Genomic DNA, 22,852 nt, shown 5'->3' on the forward strand with positions numbered 1-22,852 from the left:
GTATATGTAAGAAATAACAGCACTGAGACCTGCTAATTAAGGAAGGCAGGATTGGGTTACGATTGTGGACAGGGCCCGGATCAATTACTATTGGTTTGCTTTGCAATTTTGCTCATTTATTTCAATAAATAATTTTTGAAAACAAGCCGATGAGGTCGCAGTCAGAATTTTAAAGCAAGTAACCACAATCACAGCTGAAGGCCTTTTAACGCCGACGGTGGTGCAGTGGTTAGCACACTGGACTCGCATTCGGGAGGACAACGGTTCAGTCCCGTCTCCGGCCATCCTGATTTAGGTTTTCCGTGATTTCCCTAAATCGTTTCAGGCAAATGCCGGGATGGTTCCTTTGAAAGGGCACGGCCGATTTTCTTCCCAATCCTTCCCTAACCCGAGCTTGCGCTCTGTCTCTAATGACCTCGTTGTCGACGGGACGTTAAACACTAACCACCACCACCACCTTTTAACGCCAAAATGGCAATCATAAAAAAATTTAATAAATATACTGTCAAACGGCAAATAGCATCGCAAAAGTTGGAAAAAAAAAAATAAGTGTGTGTGTGTGTGTGTGGGGGGGGGGGGGAGAAGAAACAGATCACCAAGCAGGTGAGACAAATGATGGTAACTTAATAATACAATAATAAAATAAAACACAAGGGCCAGTGACAGACGGTGCTCCAGGGATCGACCTCTGAGTAGGTCACACCCAAAATACTTTCACGAGGGAAGAGAAAGGCAGCCAAGAATTGCATTCAGATCACAAGATGGTAACTCGGACTAGTGGCAGTCTAACGAGAAACTAATGATAATCTTGGTGAGGCTACCTGACATCCAACAAAACGAATGCAATATGTAAAATTACACCAAAGTCGGAACTGGCAGTCTGGGCTCTGCCCGCAGAATACTGTGTTTAGAGCGCCCAGAACAAGAAGGAATGACCACCACTAAGGTAGAAGAACACCAACCAACTTACAATCAAGAAGCTGTTAAACTTACATGCCTCACCAGACAGCGGCAGCAAGGCGAGGAAATGTACACTGCCGTTACATACACGAACCCCCAGTGCAGGTAACTGGGGCGTTAGCGGCCAGAGGACCGCAGGTTCAACTCAACAATGTAAGCAGCTGAAAATAGTAAATAGTAATTAGAAGGTTAGGAAGGCTAATCAGATCTGCCTTCCCCAAGTACTCCACTCGCTGCTTTTTGCCTCGGTGACACTATGAGCAGCAACACGAACCCAAGTCATTGGAGAATCGTTAAACGTCACAATGGTGGAGGTTTCTTTACGTGAATTGCAATGCACTCAAATTAAACGTGCAGGATCCAGTTTCGACGAGGTCGTGCACCCTTGTGACCACTGCCCTTCGATCCGGCAGTCCATACATGCCGCCAGCGGTCCCGGCATGTTGTCGCTCTGCGTGGACCTCGCTGCTCCTGTGTCCCCAACTGAACTCTACACTCACACCACATGGAAGAAGCTAGGTTGCCTCAAAGATAGGGCAGCAGAACTACTTATCAATAAGTGCTGCTGCTGCCACTAGCAGATAGGCAGTGCTTAGGAAACTGAGTGGCGCCAGTGATCAGGAAAACAAGCAACGCAACCAGCCAATTAAATGATATGGTCTGGCAGAAACCTACACACGGCACCAACGCGAGCTGCAGCACGGCTCAAGCACATTGACATATTTTATACTATCTGGCCACAAAAAAGCTAGGGAATAAGTAAAAAATTTTTCAAGTTTAGAATGTTTTATCCATTCCAATATTTGAATATTGAACAGGCAAATTTTACTTCCCTATTTCATTGCTCTGATCAATCTACTACATCTACACTGGCCTGCAGTGTTAGTGGTCCCATCCATTGAAATCCAAATGTTTTCATGTTTCAATGCTTCCCAGATATGATGAATAACTTCGTTAAAACACTCAGGCACACTTTTTTTTTAAGGGTAGATTAGTAAGGCACTCTTTTATTAGTGTGTTTTTCTAAGAAAGGTTTAAGATAAACATTATTTAATTTCCACAGAGGAATGTTTGTCCTTATAAATGCTGTGCATAGTTCCTTGGCAAATGTGTCAGTTGAACTTCTGTCGACATTGATCTGTTCCCTAAGTGATGTACTTACAAATTTTGAACATAAAGTGGATTTTCTGGCTGCATTTTGTCTATGCTTTGCTGTGCAGATGCTGTACTACATGGAACTTTTTGTCAGAAGCAATACATCATCCACATGATAAACAAAATAATACTTGTCCATCCGCACTGACATTATCATTCCCAGAATCTGTATCATATTTATGCAACACAGATGATTGTGATAGTTTCACTGGTGGCATAATGAAGCAAAGTATTATTCACCCCATATACTTGATTTGAACTGTGATTGCAACTGCAAATAATTGCATGCCACACATCTGGAAGATGTGATCTTAAGTCATACTTGAGATGATTCAGTATCACGCTGTAAAGAAGGCGAACCCCAACTTCTGTTGCAGCATGGCTAAACAATTTGACCCTGCAACAAAATCATACAACTACAGTCAGTAGTAGTCAGTTAAAGAAAATAAAGTAAGTAGAACTTTAAATACCGTACTTTATAATTTAGTGATAAAATATTGTTTGATTATGAATAGGAATTTTTATTTTACCTAGAAAAAAAGGAAAATATACATTTAAATTTTAATAAATATGCATGCAAAATAAATTTTCCCCAAGATATGCAATTGCGTGCACTTCGAAACTTCACCAGTGATGATGTAAATGTGAAGAACACTGCTAATGCATACATTAAGGCTATTCAGAAACTTTATGTATCTTGCATACAACTCTGGGTTATAGTGATTAAATAGATGTACCCAGTACATTAAGTGACCCAAACAAATCAGGAAGCCCTTCTTTTCTCACAAAAGCATTGAAAGGTTCGTACATTTAGGTACTAGAGCATATTGAAATACACAGAAATGAGCAAGCTTATAGCATACCAAATTGACTTGTTGTGCATATACACTTATCTCCCATTTGCTGTTAACCCAGTGTTTGAAATGTATGATTGGGTTACTGGGAGGAACAGTGACTAGAAGTGAGCTACAGCAATCTGCAGTCTGCATAACTAATTAAACGGCTGTGACATTCCTTGGTTTGTTGCCAGAATGTGTAAAACTATCACTTTCACTCCTCTTCACATGGCACATTGCCCTGTGGTATAAGGCTGTTGTAAAACAGTGAGAAGCTGCCCTAAGATTGTGTTAGTTACATAGTATGTGTTATAGAATGTCACATTTGGGTTAGTGCAGCTATATATTATGATGAGGGCAGCTGTAAATTTAATTGGAGATCTGTCAAAAGTATTAGCCAATAACGAGATGATAGTGATGTAAATTTTGAAACTCTGTTAACAAAACGATTTTATTGTATTTAGAGAATGGATTTTATTTTCTGGTTCTGTAGGAAACCCCCCGCCCCTCCATTTGCTGTGTGTGTGTGTGTGTGTGTGTGTGTGTGTGTGTGTGTGTGTGTGTGTGTCTTTTGTCCTCACGTGTGCCTCTGCGTGCCTGCCTTTTTCTTAATACCCTGATGTTGAGTTCCTGGTCATCATGTGTCACCAAAAATTATTTGTTAGTATTATTCAGAAAACTATATATAACAATGGTCTTTTATAAGAAGTAAGGTGTACCGGTGACAGAACTGAGATATTCAAGTCTAATATAAAAAGTATTCCCCTGGTTATCATTTGAGTGAACATTTAAAAATTTGAGGAAATGTGGACCTGGGACCAGGACTATCTGGCTATTTTGGCTGGTGTAGCAAGGGATGTGAAATATGGGTCTCAAACTCATTGTTATATGTTTGGTGTACCTTGATACAAAAGAAATGACTGGGTAAAGGAACTATTTGTCATATCATAGTTTTGTGTATCTATTTTTCAATCTGGAGCTGTGTCTTTACACTGTGACAAGTTGAATCAAGATTGATCATTTCAGTGGCAGTGAAAACAAGCAGTTTACTACACACACATTTGTGTGCTCCATCATAAAATGTTGTGTACTATATTTGGCACAAAAGAATGAGGACTGAGTCTGAAAATTTGTTTACTTACCAAATGCATTCAGTTGGTAGTGGTCCGTTGAAAATAGGAACTGTTTGAATCATATTTGCCTGTTATTTTTTGTGTGATTGTACAGGAGTTCCACTGTCTCCACCATCTGGTAGTAAACTGTTTGTCGTCTCTCACTGAGTTATCAATTTTGGTTAAACTTAATCACATTATATGGAGACAGTCAAATATCAAAAACCAAGTTCTACGCTAGTAGTCATAACAAATAATTATTCAGTAATGTAAGTAGTGCAGTTTAATGCATGTACAGAAATAACTAGTAAACAACTAATACTTAAGGACTACAATTACAAATTATTTAAATAAAAGAAACCTCACATGTTTTATTAGTAGAACACTTACAGGGTGTTTCAAAAATGACCGGTATATTTGAAACGGCAATAAAAACTAAACGAGCAGCGATAGAAATACACCATTTGTTGCAATATGCTTGGGACAACAGTACATTTTCAGGCGGACAAACTTTCGAAATTACAGTAGTTACAATTTTCAACAACAGATGGTGCTGCAAGTGATGTGAAAGATATAGAAGACAACGCAGTCTGTGGGTGTGCCATTCTGTACGTCGTCTTTCTGCTGTAAGCGTGTGCTGTTCACAACGTGCAAGTGTGCTGTAGACAACATGGTTTATTCCTTAGAACAGTGGATTTTTCTGGTGTTGGAATTCCACCGGCTTGAACACAGTGTTGTTGCAACAAGACAAAGTTTTCAACGGAGGTTTAATGTAACCAAAGGATCAAAAAGCGATACAATAAAGGATCTGTTTGAAAAATTTCAACGGACTGGGAACGTGACGGATGAACGTGCTGGAAAGGTAGGGCGACCGCGTAAGGCAACCACAGAGGGCAACGCGCAGCTAGTGCAGCAGGTGATCCAACAGCAGCCTCGGGTTTCCGTTCGCCATGTTGCAGCTGCGGTCCAAATAACGCCAACGTCCACGTATCGTCTCATGTGCCAGAGTTTACACCTCTATCCATACAAAATTCAAACGCGGCAACCCCTCAGCGCCGCTACCATTGCTGCACGAGAGACATTCACTAACGATATAGTGCACAGGATTGATGACGGCGATATGCATGTGGGCAGCATTTGGTTTACTGACGAAGCTTATTTTTACCTGGACGGCTTCGTCAATAAACAGAACTGGTGCATATGGGGAACCGAAAAGCCCCATGTTGCAGTCCCATCGTCCCTGCATCCTCAAAAAGTACTGGTCTGGGCCACCATTTCTTCCAAAGGAATCATTGGCCCATTTTGCAGATCCGAAACGATTACTGCATCACGCTATCTGGACATTCTTCGTGAATTTGTGGCGGTACAAACTGCCTTAGACGACACTGCGAACACCTCGTGGTTTATGCAAGATGGTGCCTGGCCACACCGCACGGCCGACGTCTTTAATTTCCTGAATGAATATTTCGATGATCGTGTGATTGCTTTGGGCTATCCGAAACATACAGGAGGCGGCGTGGATTGGCCTCCCTATTCGCCAGACATGAACCCCTGTGACTTCTTTCTGTGGGGACACTTGAAAGACCAGGTGTACCGCCAGAATCCAGAAACAATTGAACAGCTGAAGCAGTACATCTCATCTGCATGTGAAGCCATTCCGCCAGATACGTTGTCAAAGGTTTCGGGTAATTTCATTCAGAGACTACGCCATATTATTGCTATGCATGGTGGATATGTGGAAAATATCGTACTATAGAGTTTCCCAGACCGCAGCGCCATCTGTTGTTGAAAATTGCAACTACTGTAATTTCGAAAGTTTGTCTTCCTGAAAATGTACTGTTGTCCCAAGCATATTGCAACAAACCGTGTATTTCTATCGCTGCTCGTTTAGTTTTTATTGCCGTTTCAAATATACCGGTCATTTTTGAAACACCCTGTAGAAAGTGCAACAAGTTTTGTAGAGAGACTACCTGCAGGACACTTGTCTGACCTCTTCTGGACCACTGCTGTGTAGTATGTGACTCACATGTGATATGATTGATGGAGCACCCTGAAATAGTTCAAAGAAGGGCATCTTGTTTTGTATTATCGTGAAATAGGGGAGTGTGTGTCATGGATATGATACACAAGTTGGGCTGGCAGTCCTTACATCAAAGTTTTCTTTCTTTTTCTTTTATCTTTTTTTTTTTCGGTATGTTGTCGAGAAATTCTAATCACCAACTTTCACCTCCAAATGCAAAAATATTTTGTTTACACTCACCTTCATAAATAGAAATGATCATCATAATAAAATAAGAAAAATCAGATTTAAGAGTTAGTTCCCAAGCGGTATTAGACACTATAATGGTAAAGAAACAGCTTGAAGGTGGTTCGATGAGAATTGCATAGTAGTTATGTAGAGGTAAGTATTAACTGCAGCAGAAGCACAGAACTTTATCTCTGTTTTATTACATGTACGAGGTCTGTTCAAAAAATTTCAGAACATTTGTAATTTCTTGCCAATGATGAGTTGAAGCAAAATGTGGTTGGTATCCCTGCACATGCCTGTGTTAAATATGTAACTACCAGAAGTTTCAGTGTTGTATGTCTGTTAGTTATTGTTCATTGCTGTATTGAATAGAATGTTGTGTTGTACAGTTTGCGAATTTTGAGATGGCAGAGCTAGAGGAGCATAGTGGCTGCATTAAATTTTGCGTGAAACTCAGAAAACTGTTACAAAGACACACCACATGATGCAGGAAGCCTATGGTGATAAGTGCTTAAGATTAGATTAGATTAGATTAATTATTCATTCCATAGATCCATAAAAGAGGGAATCCTCCTGGGTGTGGAACATGTCAGATAAACGCATTACAAAACTGTAATTAGAAAAACTTGAGTTTCATTAATTTTAATGATCCTCAGTCAATAAACTGTAAAATTATGTACATGAATTAAATTTAAACTTCTAATATTTACAGGTTTAATACTTACATCTGCTTTCATTAAATCCATCATTCAGACATTTGCTAGTTTCTTGACTATTACAACCAAGTATTGTCAAAAACTGAAATAAATTTTTCAGTGATCCTCAGTTAAGAACAGTCAGATTATGTACAAGATTTAAAATTAAACTTCCACTATTTACAGGCTTAAGACTTACATCTGCTTTCCATACATCCATAATTCACACAGTAGGTAGTTACTTGGCTGTTACCACCAAGTATTGTCAAAAATTAAAGTATAATAAATTTTCATTAAAATGGTCTACTGCACTTGTTGAGAAACTCATGGATGGAATAGGAGGAGTTGGGCACCAAAAATTCTTTTAAATTGTGTTTAAATTGTGCCTTGTCTGAAACTAAACTCTTAATGGTTGCTGGTAACTTATTGAAAATATGCTTTGAAAATATTCTGTACTTGGTGTTACAAATGTTTCACATGGTTTAAAAATGGGCGGACAGAAGTTAAAGATGACCCTCATTCAGGACACCCTTTGATGTCTACTGACGATGCTCATGTCAGTAACGTCAGTGAAATTGTGCATGCCTGTTGAAGACTGACTGTCCGAGAGATTGCAGAAGAACGTGGATCGTGTGATGAAATTCTGACGCAACATATTGGAATACATCGTGTTGCCACCAAGTTCATCCCATGCCTCATGAGTCAAGACCAGAAAAACCTTTACCTCACAATCTGTGAAGAGCCTTTGGATTGCCCAAATGGGAACGAGATGTTCCGTAAGAGAATCACAACTGGTGATGGGACGTGGTTCTATAGTTATGATGTTGAGGCCAAGGTTCAATCTTCACAAAGGTGGTGAGACAATTCATGGCTCTTGCATCACAATGACACACCCACACATTCATCCCTGTTGGTGTGTGACTATTGAACAAAAAACAAAATCACTGTGCTGCCTCATCCTCTGTACTCTCCAGGCCTGGCCTCTGTGGACTTTATTTTTGTTTTTTATTTTTGTTATTTTTTTATCTTTGTAATTTTTTTATTTCCAACATTGACAACACCATTGAGAGGACAAAGGTTTACAACTATAGATGAGATAAAAGAGGATTCGCAGATGGTGTGTCGTGCAATACAGCAAGCACCGTGCTAAGACTCTTTCTGGGAGTGGAAATCGCATTAGGAGCAGAGTATCAATTGTAGAGGAGAGTATTTTGAAGGAGACCAGGCACAATAAGTAAAAGGTAAGCTTAGAAAACTTTTATGGACAAAATTCAGGAATTTTTTGAACAGGCCTTGTGTACGTAATGAAATTTCACAGCTAGTTATGGAAGATGGCCATTTGAATGGTGCTAACAAAGAGACAGCCAAGAACTTTACACATGTACAGAGCTCTTGCATGCCTGCATATCTCTCTCACCCAACTGCAAGCTTCTCTCACCACCCTGCCATGTTGTCTAAATGGGAAGATTCGGAAACTGCGAATGTGCTGCCTTAGATGTTAATGCAGCCGCATAAGGAACAGTGAATAGCTCGCACACGCATGTTGTATATGCTCCAGGAAATCCGGGAAAAACCCGGTAATATTTTCAACCGGGAGACAACTGTGAGAAACCCAGGAATTTTTTAGAATTCCAGGAATTTCTTGTTGTTTTTAGTTTTCAGTTAAATTTTTGTAGTTTTGTTTGCTAAGAACTGATACTCCAACAAAGAACTTTACTTTAGTCAGTCCGCTACTGCAGTATAATACTGCAGAAATAAACATAAAGCGGGAGGGGGGGACTTAAGTTACTTTTTACAGCAACAAAACAGTGCAAAATGTGTCACAGGCTTTAGGATGAAGACTATGCAATACTTCATAACAACAAACTGTTTCCAGTGGGCTTTCATTAGGTTTGTTTAAGCAGTTGCCAGCGGGCTTATGCGCATGCACAGTTGAGTCGCATATGACAAGTACCTTCTCCTGCTTCTGGCTACTTGAAGTGCAACTTTTAGCTGTATCCAAGGTAACTACACACGAACTGTATCAGCAGTAGCAACTAGCAGACAGATGCCATCCGGCCAAGCTGCCAGATTCGTGCATTCGCAGAGCAGTCTTAGTTGTAGTGGAATGAGGGGTAGTCTCCATGTGAATTGTGTTTACATTTAGTGATTTTGCTATTTATTTTTGATTTACAGCTCTCAAGTCAAATGAAAACAAAACAGATTTTAGTGGCCGGGAGCTATAAAGTGAATTAAAATACATTCACATAATTATTAGTTTCTGTTTTCTGATTTTATTTCATTTCCAGGTTTTTGGCAGCCTGGCATTAATTGCTTTGCAGAACAACGAAGTTATTTTTGCCGAATTGCTAAAAAGATTTGGCTTTAATTAATCTTTTCTGCAGAGGCAGTCGATTTATTTGAAACACTATTGTCTAGTGTCAACTGTCGGCGGAATTTCAAGTGCGCGTTGTTATCTTTTGGGACGTATGGCATTATGCCATAATAAAGAACTAAACATGAGAATATAATACTGCATCCCGAAAACCACACTGGAAAGTTTAATATCAGCTTGGGGCCCACCTCTTGATGAATCTGGACATAAGAATGCGCTCTTTAAGTCGAATTATGCAATTTAGTATGGTTTACAAAATTCTGATGCTCTTGGAGTATCCTCTGATGTCCATTCTCTGGGTCTCTCTGACAATTGCTGAAACGAATTCTAATAAGTTGTGGGAAAATATTGTGATTTGTGGTGTGAAAAGTGTTACTTTCAAAGTACATTTTATTTTACGCAGTAAGAGTTATGTTACATGTGCGAACATGCTTTGAATTTCTTAAATCACAGAGCGTTTGATTCTCATTTATAGCTTAACACTCTGAGGGCCAGCCATTTAGCAGAATTTTGGGCCCAGAAGACCAGACATTTATGTCATTACTTAAAATTTTACTGTCACATTTATGTGATGTATCGAAGTGTAAAACATGCAAAAGAGACAAATATTATAAGTGAAAGCTTAATTTTTTCTTGTAGCTGCACTATGTACATTAATTTAAACCATTAACTTTTCCTATTTGTGTGTTCGAGCTACTTAACAATGATGTTGCTATATGCTGACATCATCACATGTCCTATGCTCTGCTTCACTACATTTACATGCGACACATCTTCCGAAAGACAAAATTGTTTTTCACTGTTGTGTGTGCATGTTAAGGTCTGAAGCACATTTGCTAGACCAGTTGACTACAGCACCTGGAAAACAGCAGTAGTTTATGATTTAGTCAGCACAGTCGTTACTCGTCTTCAGTTAGACAAGGGGTAAATAGCTTCAGTCTAATATTTCTACTTATCCTTCACTGTACAAAAAGCCACTCTGTCAGTATTAGCCAAAGTTTTTAAAAACAAGAAGAAACCTGACAGCCTAAGCCCGTTTCAATACTGGCTGCATTTACATGGGAGCGAAAATTGATTGTGGAATTGGAAAACTGGCAACCAGAAGCAGATTTCCATAATCAATTTTGAAGTGTTTGCATGACTGCCCAGAAGCGGTATTGGGAGATTGGTTTACAAAATCCGGTTTTGGAAGCCCCATGTAAACAGGATGATTATCTGCTATCATTGACTGGTGAGATCACGTGACATGAGCTATGATTGGCTTACAAAAGCACACTGTGATTTCGATTTCAATGCTTTGGAAACTAAAATTCTGTTTTTGATGGAATTCGACTACACATTCGTAATACAAAAATATGCAGCGTACATGTTGCCGCAAATCAAAGATCTTTCCAAAATGCCTTTTTTTCTGGGGTTCGTTTCCTAAAGTGGCAGGAGGTTCTACGCTGGTATATAAAACCTTAACCATTCAAAGGATTGATAAGTTTTAAAATTAGGAGGGAGTATACTGTCACTGAACATGGAAGAAGTGTATTTTTGCCTGGGAGAAAGTGTGTTTTTTAACCAGGAAGCCTGGGAAAAATTTGGGGAACTTTTTTTTCCCTTGTCTTTGTGTACACCCTGACACAGCATGGTTTCAAATTTCTTATTTCTTGACAACACAGATCACAAAAAAGAAATTTTCAGTATTATTTAATTACTTTTGATTCAATGAAGGGACAATAAAATTTTATCTGCTACAAACTGTCTACATATGGAAGTCATAGACAGTTTCGCAGATTTTCTTCACTCAAGTTGTCATGTAATCGTGACTTATTTAATCTCGTAATTGAAAAAAGCCTTTCACACACACATTTTGCTCAAAACATTTATGTCATGTTTACAACCTAATTATATAGATGTGGAAATTCTTCTTGAAGAAAACTTTGTAGAACACCTGTACAATTTTAATGAAAAAAAAAATCTTTTAAAGTTGAATTACATTGCAGAATGATCAATTTCACTTGCAAATGCACAGGGGCATTTTCAACAGGAATGACAAACAGTCCCAAAAACAGATGTGAGACAGACTGGTGGTGTCCTGAAAAGTTTTAAATCTGTCCTTGTAATTTGTCATAATTCACATTTTCTTTAACACCTGTGGGCTTTCAGTAACAATAGCGGTTTTTGTCAGAAGTAGTCTTTTCCACAATGTGATTTTCTTTTTAAATACATCCCCTTTCCCATTATATGAGAAACAAGTTCCTTCTCATCTTATATTGCGCTACTAAGGGCAGTATGCAGTCAAGTCCATTTGAAATGAGGTCTGCAACCCATTCCAGATCTTGTAATTTTGGTTCCTACTTTAACTGTTCTTTTTTCAGAACTTCAAAAATAGTGGATCTTAAATTGAAAAACCATTCCTGGCACGCTTCCTGGTGTAACCAATATCTTAAACAGTACTACATAATGTCTCCGTGATCTTTATTCAGTTTCATGAAAAGCTGTTGAAACTGAAGTCGTAATAATTTGTGTGCTTCAGAACTACTTGTACCACCAATTTCATCATGCCTGCGAATGTAGCACAAAGAGCTCCTTGATATGCATAACCATGAATCCCTTACGAATCATTTGTTAATAGTTTTATTTTGTTGCCCTTTCACCATGAGTTAAATTTTCAAATTCCTTGTTCATGTTTTATAACAGTTCTGTAGCAAATTTGTGCTGTGTGTCGATTATGGGACTGCATAGTATAGATTAAGTCTCATCATCCTTCTCTTCAGAAATGAAGTGTGATTCCCAGTTACTTTTAAAGGTTTGTGATGATGAATTACTAGACTGACTCTCTTTGTCAGTCCGTCACTGGAACTGTAAACTAATTTTATACAATGAACAAATAGTGTACAATAAATGGCACTGACTCTATGATTGGTCCGAACTGAAGCAAGTTGTGCCAAACAAATAATGCCACACAAGATATCGGAAGAAACATTGCCACATTACACTGCTAAATGAATGTACCAGGTAGTTCCAAGAGCGGCGGTGCAGAAGCTGAAACATTCAGTGGTGTGCTAAGGCACACTGAGCTCTGGACAGCTGTTAGCAGGTGAGGCAGCTAAAAATAATGAAGCTGATTGAACCCCCCCCCCCCCTCCCCCCCTCACCTCTTGGGTATCATTGACTGGTGTGGAGTACGTCTTGGTCTCAGCAGCAGATGAAGGCAGGATGCTCTGAGTGAGTTTCTTGGCCCTGTTTTGCCATGGCAAAGCACCATTTCTGGTCACTTAGATGATCAAGGTGCCTCAGCAGTGGGCTGTGGCAAGTGATAATTCCACTTACCATTGTGGCGGCACGAGTTCTTCCACCATACTGTGTCAGAACAATATTCCAGTCCTGGTAGCAGGTTTCCACAAGCACCTGTCTTAAATGCGTGGTTACGGGTTGTGCAGTCTGTGTTGGTGCAAAAATGACGTTACTTTCACCAGCAAGTAGTGGTTGCTCTTAAGACTGTATACAATATGTATGCTTTATGACAATCAGTGCTAAACCTTGTACTCCATTTTGTGCTGGACTGGACGAGAAGTGCATTAGGCAACAGTGGTATCAGGTGGCAAGAAGTTGTTTTTCTTACGTACCGTAAATTATAATTAAGATGGTAGATGACTGCTGTACTTTTGCGCACACTCTTGAGTGTCATACTTTCACCTGTAGTCTTTAGTGGAATTAATGTTGTGCTTTGATGGTAACCCCATTGTTATCTCTGGACAAATAATATTTTGCACTAGTATTCCCACTCAGTGCGATGGTCTTTTTCAGAGAACTACAACCTGTGAACTGTTGAAACGTGAAGACGTTTACTTCGCCATTGACTGTTTAAACTGACAAATTATATTTACTTTGCATAGTTTTTTCAGTCTTGTGACTTGAAGAAAGTTATGCGTTAACTGTTTTTAGAATCCTTATGTTTTCTACAATTTCCTTTAACAAGACTGAAATTTTCTTTTCCCTTACCGTGGGACATTAAACATTAATGGAAATATATCTATTTTGTCCCAGCAGTATTGTGTATCATTTGGTGCGGTTTATTTATTCTTTTTCTTTATGTCTCATAAGGAACTTAATCTGCAGTAGTGTTATTTTTTTCTCATTTACTCTTCTTGAGAAACATACAAAATAAAAATGAATACTAGAAAGCAAATAGTGTGCATAGCACATGAACAATCATGGGGCACATTCATAAATGACAGAACACAACTTACACGGTAGACATCAATGCCCATTCAAAGTCATGAAAGCTTTGAACCAAGAAGGAAGAGGCATTGCACTGAAAATTGTGCCTAATGAACAATGGATAAATCATTACATGGTATTACGGGGTCCCCATAGGACTGAAAATTACACTGAAGGAATGATACGATAAATCCAATTACTATGGAGGAACTACAAGAAGCTTTGAAATGTATGGAAAACAGGAAAGCCTCCGTAATGCATGAAATAAATGCCAAAGTACTTGAACATAGAGGCGTATCATTAGCTAAACGTCTTTCAGTGTTAGTAGGTGAATCCTGGAGGATTTGCAAGATCCCAGGCCATTGATATATGGCAGAAGTAATCTCTCTCTTCCAGAAATTGAAATCCGATGACTATTAAAACTGTCATGACATCAGTCTCTTAGAAACTGGCTTACAAAGTATATTCAAAGATGTTATAACGTCAAGTTGAACAAATATATTTCTAGGACGACACAATACATGTAAGTCGCGGATCAAGTAAACAAAGTAAGATGTGTGTACACTGTCACAGTCAAATCAGCACTCAGTCCAAGTCTAGCGGCCGCTGGCCGCCTGCCCGCTTAGGTGGCGCGGCTGCTGTACGCCTGGCAGACAGCGCCGCATGTAGAGGACGTGCGTAACTGCGTGGCAGCACTTTGAAAGATCGGCGAGTCACAACACTTTTCCTCCCTTTGAATTTTTTGCACTGGTCTTGATAGAGGTGGCCTGTAGATTGCTAACGTCCATAGGTGGTGTTTGACTGACCGTAAAGTCTCGAGGAGGAGGCTTCCCGTACGGACTGAAGTGCCCCCAATGATAATGGGTTGAGATGACTGGAGACATGGGGGTCGAATCTGCTGGGGCCCCGTGCCCCAATCTACCCGTTGTGGCAAGTCCGGTTGTTATAACAGGAGACATGGGCGATGTGTCGGCGTCCGTAGGAGGAGGCGAGTAGAGTTGCTCCGACAGATGATGGTCATCTGGTTCCTGCATGGGCACGTCTCCTGGTGGCATCAGTTCTTGTGCTGGCACCGACATGATGGTGAGAGGGCTGCGTTGTGAATAATGACAGATTCCAAGATAGGTAGAGCCGGAGGTGGTGTAGCGGCATTCGGAACAGGCGTTGCCGGCACACGAGGTCGAAGCTGATCTGAATGCCGCACTGCAACACCTGTGTCCGTCTGGATTTCATACAGGCGTCGGCCACGATGTCGTAAGATGTGGCCAGGACTCCATTTTGGCTGCTTGCCATAGCCCCGTACCCATACAAGGTCGCCGGCGGTGAACCGGCCAAGCGAAGGCATCCGCGGCCGTGAAGTGGAAGGCCGCAGAAGATGAAGTAGCGTGTGGGGCTGTCGGCCATGTAAGAGCTCAGCCGGGCTGTGGTCCCCCATGGGGGTGAAACGGTAAGAAGCCAGAAAGTGAAGAAGCGCATCATCAGCAGCAGAAGAAGTCAGGACTTCCTCATCTGAGCCTTAAATGTGCGGACCAGTCGTTCATTCTCACCGTTTGACTGTGGATGGAACGGAGGGGCCGTGAGATGCATGGTGCCATGATGGGCACAAAAATCCGCAAAATCGGAAGAGGCAGATTGCGGACCATTATCAGTAACAAGAGTAGAGGGAAGGCCTTCCAAAGAGAAAATGCAAGCTAGAGCATTGGTGGTTGACGCGATGGTAGGCGTCGTGCAACGGACAATGAAAGGAAAGTTAGAGTAGGCGTCAATAACGAGGAGCCAATAAGTACCTCAAAAAGGTTCCGCGAAGTCAGCATGAATACGCTCCCAGGGCTTCTCAGCAAAGGCCATGGTGACAAAGATGACTTCGGGGCGGCGGCCTGTGACGCAGAAGGGCCGCAAGCAGGGACCATGTGTGCGATTTCAGAGTCGTTGCCGGGCCAGTACACATGATGGCGCGCCAGAGATTTTGTGTGAGAGACACCCCAGTGCCCTTGGTGAAGGAGGCGCAAGACTGAAGCACGCAAAGACGCAGGTACCACAAAACGCGGCGAAGCATTGTCAGTGGAAAGGAGGATAGCATCGTCCCTAGGTGTGAGGCGGTAATGCAAAACGGTGTAGTTCTGCTACGGATCAGAAGTCTTAGCAGACGGACGATCTGGCCAACCCTTCTGAATACAGAGTAAAACACGGGAGAGGGTAGGATCAGAACCCGTAGCAGCCGCCAACCGGTCCCCGGTGACGGGGAACCCGTCCACACAACCCGCTGCTCGGCTGCCACATCAGGACCCATGGGAAGGCGAGACAGTGCATCAGCATTCGCATGTTGAGCTGTTGGCCGGAAATGAATCTCATAATTGAAACGTAAAGAGCCCAACGCAGCCTTGTTGGGAAGCGACGTTGATGGATGAAACAAGGAAACAAGTGGTTTGTGGTCCGTAACAAGATGAAATTTGGATCCATAGAGAAAAACACGAAACTTATGAAGAGCATAAATAATGGCCAAAGCTTCGTCTAGTGTTGGATTTGCCAACGGAAGGGCACGTTGCCTAACTTCTTTGTCGGGTGCCGACCGGATAATAGCATCCCGTACCATGGAATCGGCGTAGGATTCTTTGTGAACGTCAGTAACAAATTGACACTTTTGACTGAGTTCAGCAGCCCAAGCGCGATAGGATTGATTTGGTTGTTTTTGACAACGATAGGAGGCAACATGAGAGGCTACCACATGTGTATGCTTTTGAAAATATATGGACAGAAGTGAGCACATTTCAGCAAAGGACAAAGACGCAGGATCTTTCAAAGGAGCCTATTGCGACAACAACCGATACATTTGAGGTGAAATCCATGAAAGGAACAGAGACTTACATGTTTGGTCGTCCACGACATGAAATGCCAAGAAGTGCTGTCGAAGACATTTTTCGTAATCAGACCATTCTTCTGCTGTCTCGTCATAAGGAGGAAAAGGAGGTAGAGACGACGACGAGAGACGCCCCGCATTGGAAGCCGTGACGAAATCACGAATCACAGATGTGAGAAGCATTTGCTGTTCAATGAGACCTTGCAATAGTTGCTCTAAAGTAGCCTGTGGGTCAACGATGAAAAAATAAAATTCGCTACCTCGTCGCCAATTGTTATAATGTCAAGTTGAACTAATATATTTCTAGGACGACACAATACATCTAAGTCATGGATCAAGTAAACAATGTAAGACGTGTGTACACTGTCACAGTTAAATCAGCACTCAGTCCAAGTCTAGCGGCCGCTGGCTGCCTGGCCGCTTAGGTGGCGCGGCTGCTGTATGGCTGGCAGACAACGCTGCATGTAGAGGACGCGCGTATCTGCGCGGCTGCACTTGGAAAGATCAGCGAGTCACAACAAAAGATTATCAATAATTACATAAAAATATTGTAGAAGCTATCATTTCTTAGGAACAAAATGGGTTTAGATCAGGTCGTTCATGTGTGGATAATGTGTCTGGAAGGGCATTAAAATGGCCAAAACCTTTATAACAATGCCAACCCCATAGGGAAATGGAAAAAATCAAGGGAGAAGGAGATTTTTTGTTAATGGAAATGTAAACAAAGAAATTAGGATAGAGACTCAAGAATACAGCACTGTGCTTCTGTTTGCAGGTGATTTTGTTATTCTTCAAAAAAATGATGATTACCACCAGAGATCAGTATACAATCTGAACAAAATATGCAAGGAATCTTTTTCTAGTAATACAACAAAAATAATAGCATTCTTAGGAAAATATTCACTTAGATCAAAAATTGTTTTAGATATTTCAGTTGTAGGCCAAGTCCCTTGGATCTCTTATTTAGGCTGTGTTGTAAGTTTTCATTTTCAGTCTGATATTAAAAATAAGATGCACAACTTCCAACTTGTCCGTGGTACAATTAGAAGAATTCTGGACCATAAAAGTGCAAAAAGAGACCACCATGAAAATCTGTAAAATGATGGCATAGAAGCCGAATGGGAAAAGAAATATTGGAAGCCCACAGAAAAGATGAAATTATTTTATTTGTGAGTTTGGAACAGGCAATAGCCCAATCCTTGGAAGGAAGACAGTGACGATCTTACAAATCCATACATCAGCACTGGTAACTGTTTCTGAAAATATTTTAAAACTTTCCATGAATCCAGGCAAATATGCGTATCACAGTTTACTGTGTTGTTGTATTATGTTCTCAGGCTTCGTATGAGAATCATAGTAGTGAACCCAAAATTCAGGAAATATTCATTAGCTTGTGTAGCATTTCAGGCATGTATTTTACTTCAATTTCAAGCTAGTAAATCAGTATTACAATTTGTTACTGTTCAGAATTTCATTTTCCAATGCAGAGCTTGTACACAGCTCATAGTCAGAGTTGTAGATTCTTTTCAATGTGTGACATGTGTGTGAACTTTCCAGGCAGGTTAAAGCTGTGATATATGGACATGTGAACCTAGAAATGTGCTTTCATGTGCAAAGTCTTTAAAGTTTACAGATGTGGGTTCAAGAAAACAATTTTAATGTGTCTAGAAAATTTTTACATTGCATACATTGCTGGAAAAAAAATCTCTGATTTCGAACAAAATGTGATACACAGTTTTAATAAAAATGTTTTTGTGTGGTGAACACAATGAACAGGACTTCATGTGACATGAGCACTTAAAAATTAACAAAGTGATTTGACTTAAGTTATTTACAGTACATGACTGGTTTAGTCCATGGTGTAATTTTGCCTCACTACTTAAGTTGCATTACATATATATTGTACCATTCAACTTACTTTTTGATCTCAGATTATTTTTCATTGATATCAAGTAAATCAGTTATTCCTTCTTACCCATCAAGTGACTGTTTTACAGAGTATGTATTAAATACATGAAATCTGTTTTTGTTACTCTAAAGGTTATTGTGTGGGCTGCCACCCAGAAGTGAACATCTATTAACACTATATGTGATTCTCTTACAGATTCTACACTTGCTACCGAGAACGTGAAAGATAATGAAAAAAAGTATCTGAATAAATATCCTATGGAATTTGGAGGAAGACTTGGTACTTTGTTGCTGATTTTGTTACTGCCTTTATATGTCTTGAGTTTGTTTTGTTTTAATTTGGTAAGTACTACATATAAATGTAGTGAGCAATATATTCTCTCTTACCAGAAGTCATCTTCCCTTGATCTATGTGCTGTTGTACAGCATAAGACATAAAGATAAATGCTCTGAAACCTTTGGTTACAGAAACTGAATCCTTAAAAGTCCTATTTTGCAGCTAACAGTTTGAAAAAGACATAGTTAAAGATCACACTGCTAATACTCTATGGTTATGTTAATGAATCTTAATTTCTTCTCCTACAAGGTGGCAGCTCTGCAGGACTCATCAGTTTTTTATTTTTTATTTTAATTCATAATTGAGCTATTCGTTAGCAAAATCAACTCTTTAACTGTGAACTTTGAATGCAACTTATTAAATATAATGAAAGGCTTGATGTTGAAATGTAAATTTGATAGCTGGCTGAAGAGGCTGAGCGGTTCTAGGCGCTACAGTCTGGAACCGCGCGACCGCTACGGTCGCAGGTTCGAATCCTGCTTCGGCCATGGAAATGTGTGTTGTCCTTAGGTTAGTTAGGTTTAAGTAGTTCTAAGTTCTAGGGGTCTGATGACCTCAGCAGTTAAGTCGCATAGTACTCAGAGCCATTTTGTAAATTTGTAATTATTGTTTCCTTGTTGATCAGTCAAGGAAATTTCATGAATTTCAGTTCAATGCCATACAACAAAAGTCTGCCTGCATACCATATGGAAATGCCAACTTAATATGGGGTACAAAAGTGTCTATGTCACGAGCACAAAGGTTAATTTGGTATGAGAAAACTGCCATTTGCAGTTTGAAGCGTGGAAAAAGGTTATTTGTACTTATTGGTAAAAGTGTGTCATAAATCATTTTTGGGGGGTGGGGTGGACAATAAATAGGTCACACTTGCCAACAGAAATTGTGCTATTCTCATAGAGATAATATTTGCATGGAAATGAATTGGATCCCAAATATATCACCCTCATTATTTTCCACCTCCCTCTCAGTCAGGGATTTGCTGGTAGATCATATGCACTTCGTTCATCTACAGCGCCCTACAGGTGACAAATGCACCACACCATTAGTTCTGAAATGAATCAGTGTGGTTTGATTGGCTTGATAAAGACTTCTTGGTTATGAGAGTACTTGCTTGATTCTCAAGATCATTGGGCCTCAGTGATGTTGAGCCACACTTCTTGGAATACTGCCTTGTGTTCATACTGGATCATTTTCTCTTAGTTGTGAGTTGAAGGGTGATGGTGATGGATGATTGTGGTTTCCAGCTATTTCCACTGTGTAATGGTGTTTGTGTCACAAAGGGTCTCCATTGTCCTCAAAGTAAAATGGGGACAGCATATTGCTAGGGACTTGTACTGTTGCCAGTTTATGTTGCTTAATTACTATGTACATAATTTGCTAATGTCCAATGAGAACTTAATTTCAGATGCTAATAGTTAATTTCAGATGCTAATAGTTAATTTCCTCATAATGACAGTCAGGTGATATCTGTTTAACAGATTCCGCAGAAATTGGTCTACTGTGTAATATCATTAATGTAATCTGTGGTGAAGAGAAAGCTAAGTTTTGAGGCCTGGGGAGGACCATTACATATTATTTTACTGTTAGACCGCAAACTCAAAATCATGGTATCATATGTTTGAAGAGTCTTTTTGTACCATGCTCATAATTTGTTAATTGTGTATATAGAATATGCATCAGTATGTTTGTGATATTGTGTCATTTCAGTTGGGATAAGAGTTATCCATGGCTTATTGGAAACATGGTTACTATTTGTATGGAGTTGTCTAAAAGCTGTTAATTTTGTGGAAGGTAAAATACACAAACTCTAAATAATTTTTTTCCCCGTTTTGAAGTGAACATTCATATGTGATAACAGGCCCAAAGATTTCTTTGAAGGTGGAGGTGCCATTTGTTAAAGCATTGTTCTCATTCCTCTTTTAATTCTATGCTTTGATTATTTTCTTTTCTAATCTACAGTGGTGTGCAAAATTTAAGGAGAAAAGTAACTTTCACATGCCGTATCACTGCCAAGTAACATAGCTTGATGAAGCTTGGGCTGTACATAGAAAGAACTGACATTGGATAGTACCTAATGAGACGAACAGAAATGACAATTTTATTCAAGAGAATAATTACGCTGAAGTCAATGCGAGTTATGTACTGTGTAGAGTGTACCATTCCTCCACCAGCATGGTTGACAACTGCTGGATGGTTATTGATGCCAGTGGACATGATGCAATGCATCATCCCACTTTTGCTCAATGTTATTTAAGTTCAGGAGGAGGGAGGCCAGGCCAGTACATTTGCCACGAATATCCTCTCATTCCTAGAGCTGCTTCCACCTGCACAGTTTGATGTGATAGCTCATTATCATCCATAAAAATGAAGTCATAGATGAATGCACCTATGAAAAGAAGTACATGGGGAAGAAGTACAGTGTCACAATGAAGTTTACTGGTGAGTATACCATGTTCAAAGATATGGAGGTCAGTACACTCGTGTAACATTTCCCTCCACCACACCATAACATCTGGACCACCACAACAATCATGCTCGACAGTGTTCCTGGGTGCATTACATGCCCTCATATGACAAGAGTTGAGAATACGTAATGCACCCAGGAAAACTGTCAAACATGATCATTTTGGTGGTCCAGGTGTTACAGTATGGGGAGACATAAGGTTCCACAAGCATACTGATGTTCAAATCTTTGAACGTGGTACACCTACAGAGCTGTGTTATTGTGACACTGTATACCTTTCCCACATGCATCTTTCCAGGCTACATTTCATCCGGACTTCCATTTTTATCAATGACAATGTGCGACCACATCGAACTGTGCAGGTGGAAGAGAGGATATTCGGTGAATGGACTGGACTGCCTGTTCCCCCCCGACTTAAATCCCATGGAGCACTTGTAGAATGTGTTTGGCATACATATTGCAGCATGTCCACATGCACCAATGACCATCCAGCAATTGTCAACTTTCCTACCACAAGAATTCCCTCCCAGCTTTGTGCCCAGCATAGGAGCATGTTGCAGAGCATGCAGTGCCATCCTGCATCTATTGGTGAAGAATGATTTGTACAGTGAAAATCTTCTTTCAGCATCGTATGATGTCTCAGATACATGTGAAACGTACCACAGCTCTTCTTTGGCAAATTCCTCTTCAATATTTGTTTCTTCACCAGAAAGGATTTTAAAAATTTGACTCAATGTTTTGTAACCAGATGTATTTTTTCCCTTAGCGCCTGATTCAGTTTCACAAACACAAGTTTTGCAACTCCAGTTGTTTCTGGCAGCATTTGTCTATCAGAAAAAGTGAATGTTCCAAGGAATTATTTTGGGCTTCCAACTGCTTAAAATATGAGGTATTTTGGAGAAACGATTATGAATGCACTGTGTCTTTTCTAGGATGCCGTTTTTAGTAAAACATTCTTGGACTGTGGCAGAACTGACTGTACCTTCCACATTTAGGAAATTCAATACACTTTTCGCTTCACTGAAGTGTTGCATTTTATAAGACACAACATGTAACCATGTTCCTCACTGAGTTAAAACTGGCCGAGGAGGTACAGCCAAATTTGCAAGGAGGTCACAAAATTTTTGAATTCTAATTGGTGACGTGACAAACACTGCCTTCACACTAGAAACTAGAAGATCCACATCATTATACTGGCTTCTGATGATTTCAGCAATACAATGTAAACTGTAAGCAAGGCACATCAGGTGAACTAATTTAGGGTAAAGAATTTTTAATCTGGTTCCCACTTTAATGATATACAGAGCAACATCACTGACAAATAACAGTACACTATCACATCATGTCATTGAAAAATCTGGCAACAGTAGGGTGATTTACTTGGTTGAGAATTTGTATATTAAGAAGTGACCTGCTCCCTGTTTTCATAGCACCAACTACAGCACTATGCATGAACTGTCCCAATGCATCTGTGGTTTCGTCAGTGTGTTTTTGTGATTTAGCATATTTTGAATATTACAAATCACTTCTTTAAAACATTGTGCTGTATAGTTTTTGCACTATGTAAATTTGTCTGATACTCTCCTATTTATGTATTTTTAGAAAAATACATGAAGTTTCACATTATTCGGTTTCCACAACTGAATGTCGGAACCCACTAATGCTAAGCCCAAGTCTTTGAAAAATATGTCACTATA

The 22,852-nt window shown here is 40.0% G+C and overlaps 2 protein-coding genes and 1 long non-coding RNA gene across 4 annotated transcripts in view; 2 read left to right on the forward strand and 1 right to left on the reverse strand.

Annotated features, from left to right (window-relative positions):
• Positions 1–22,852, forward strand: part of LOC126471137 (delta(14)-sterol reductase LBR-like) — an 887,948-nt gene that overhangs the window by 814,776 nt on the left and 50,320 nt on the right. The window contains exon 21 of the mRNA XM_050099227.1: positions 18,551–18,696. Within this exon, the coding sequence (XP_049955184.1) occupies positions 18,551–18,696 (146 nt within the window). The remainder of the gene's footprint in view (positions 1–18,550; positions 18,697–22,852) is intronic.
• Positions 1–22,852, reverse strand: part of LOC126471143 (uncharacterized) — a 611,803-nt gene that overhangs the window by 528,052 nt on the left and 60,899 nt on the right. The window lies entirely within an intron of this gene.
• LOC126471138 (delta(14)-sterol reductase LBR-like) overlaps positions 1–22,852 on the forward strand; it is a 765,587-nt gene that overhangs the window by 211,362 nt on the left and 531,373 nt on the right. The gene's annotated exons all lie outside the window — the stretch shown is intronic.

The sequence above is a fragment of the Schistocerca serialis genome, chromosome 3 (assembly GCF_023864345.2).
Source record: "Schistocerca serialis cubense isolate TAMUIC-IGC-003099 chromosome 3, iqSchSeri2.2, whole genome shotgun sequence".
Lineage (NCBI taxonomy): Eukaryota > Metazoa > Arthropoda > Insecta > Orthoptera > Acrididae > Schistocerca > Schistocerca serialis.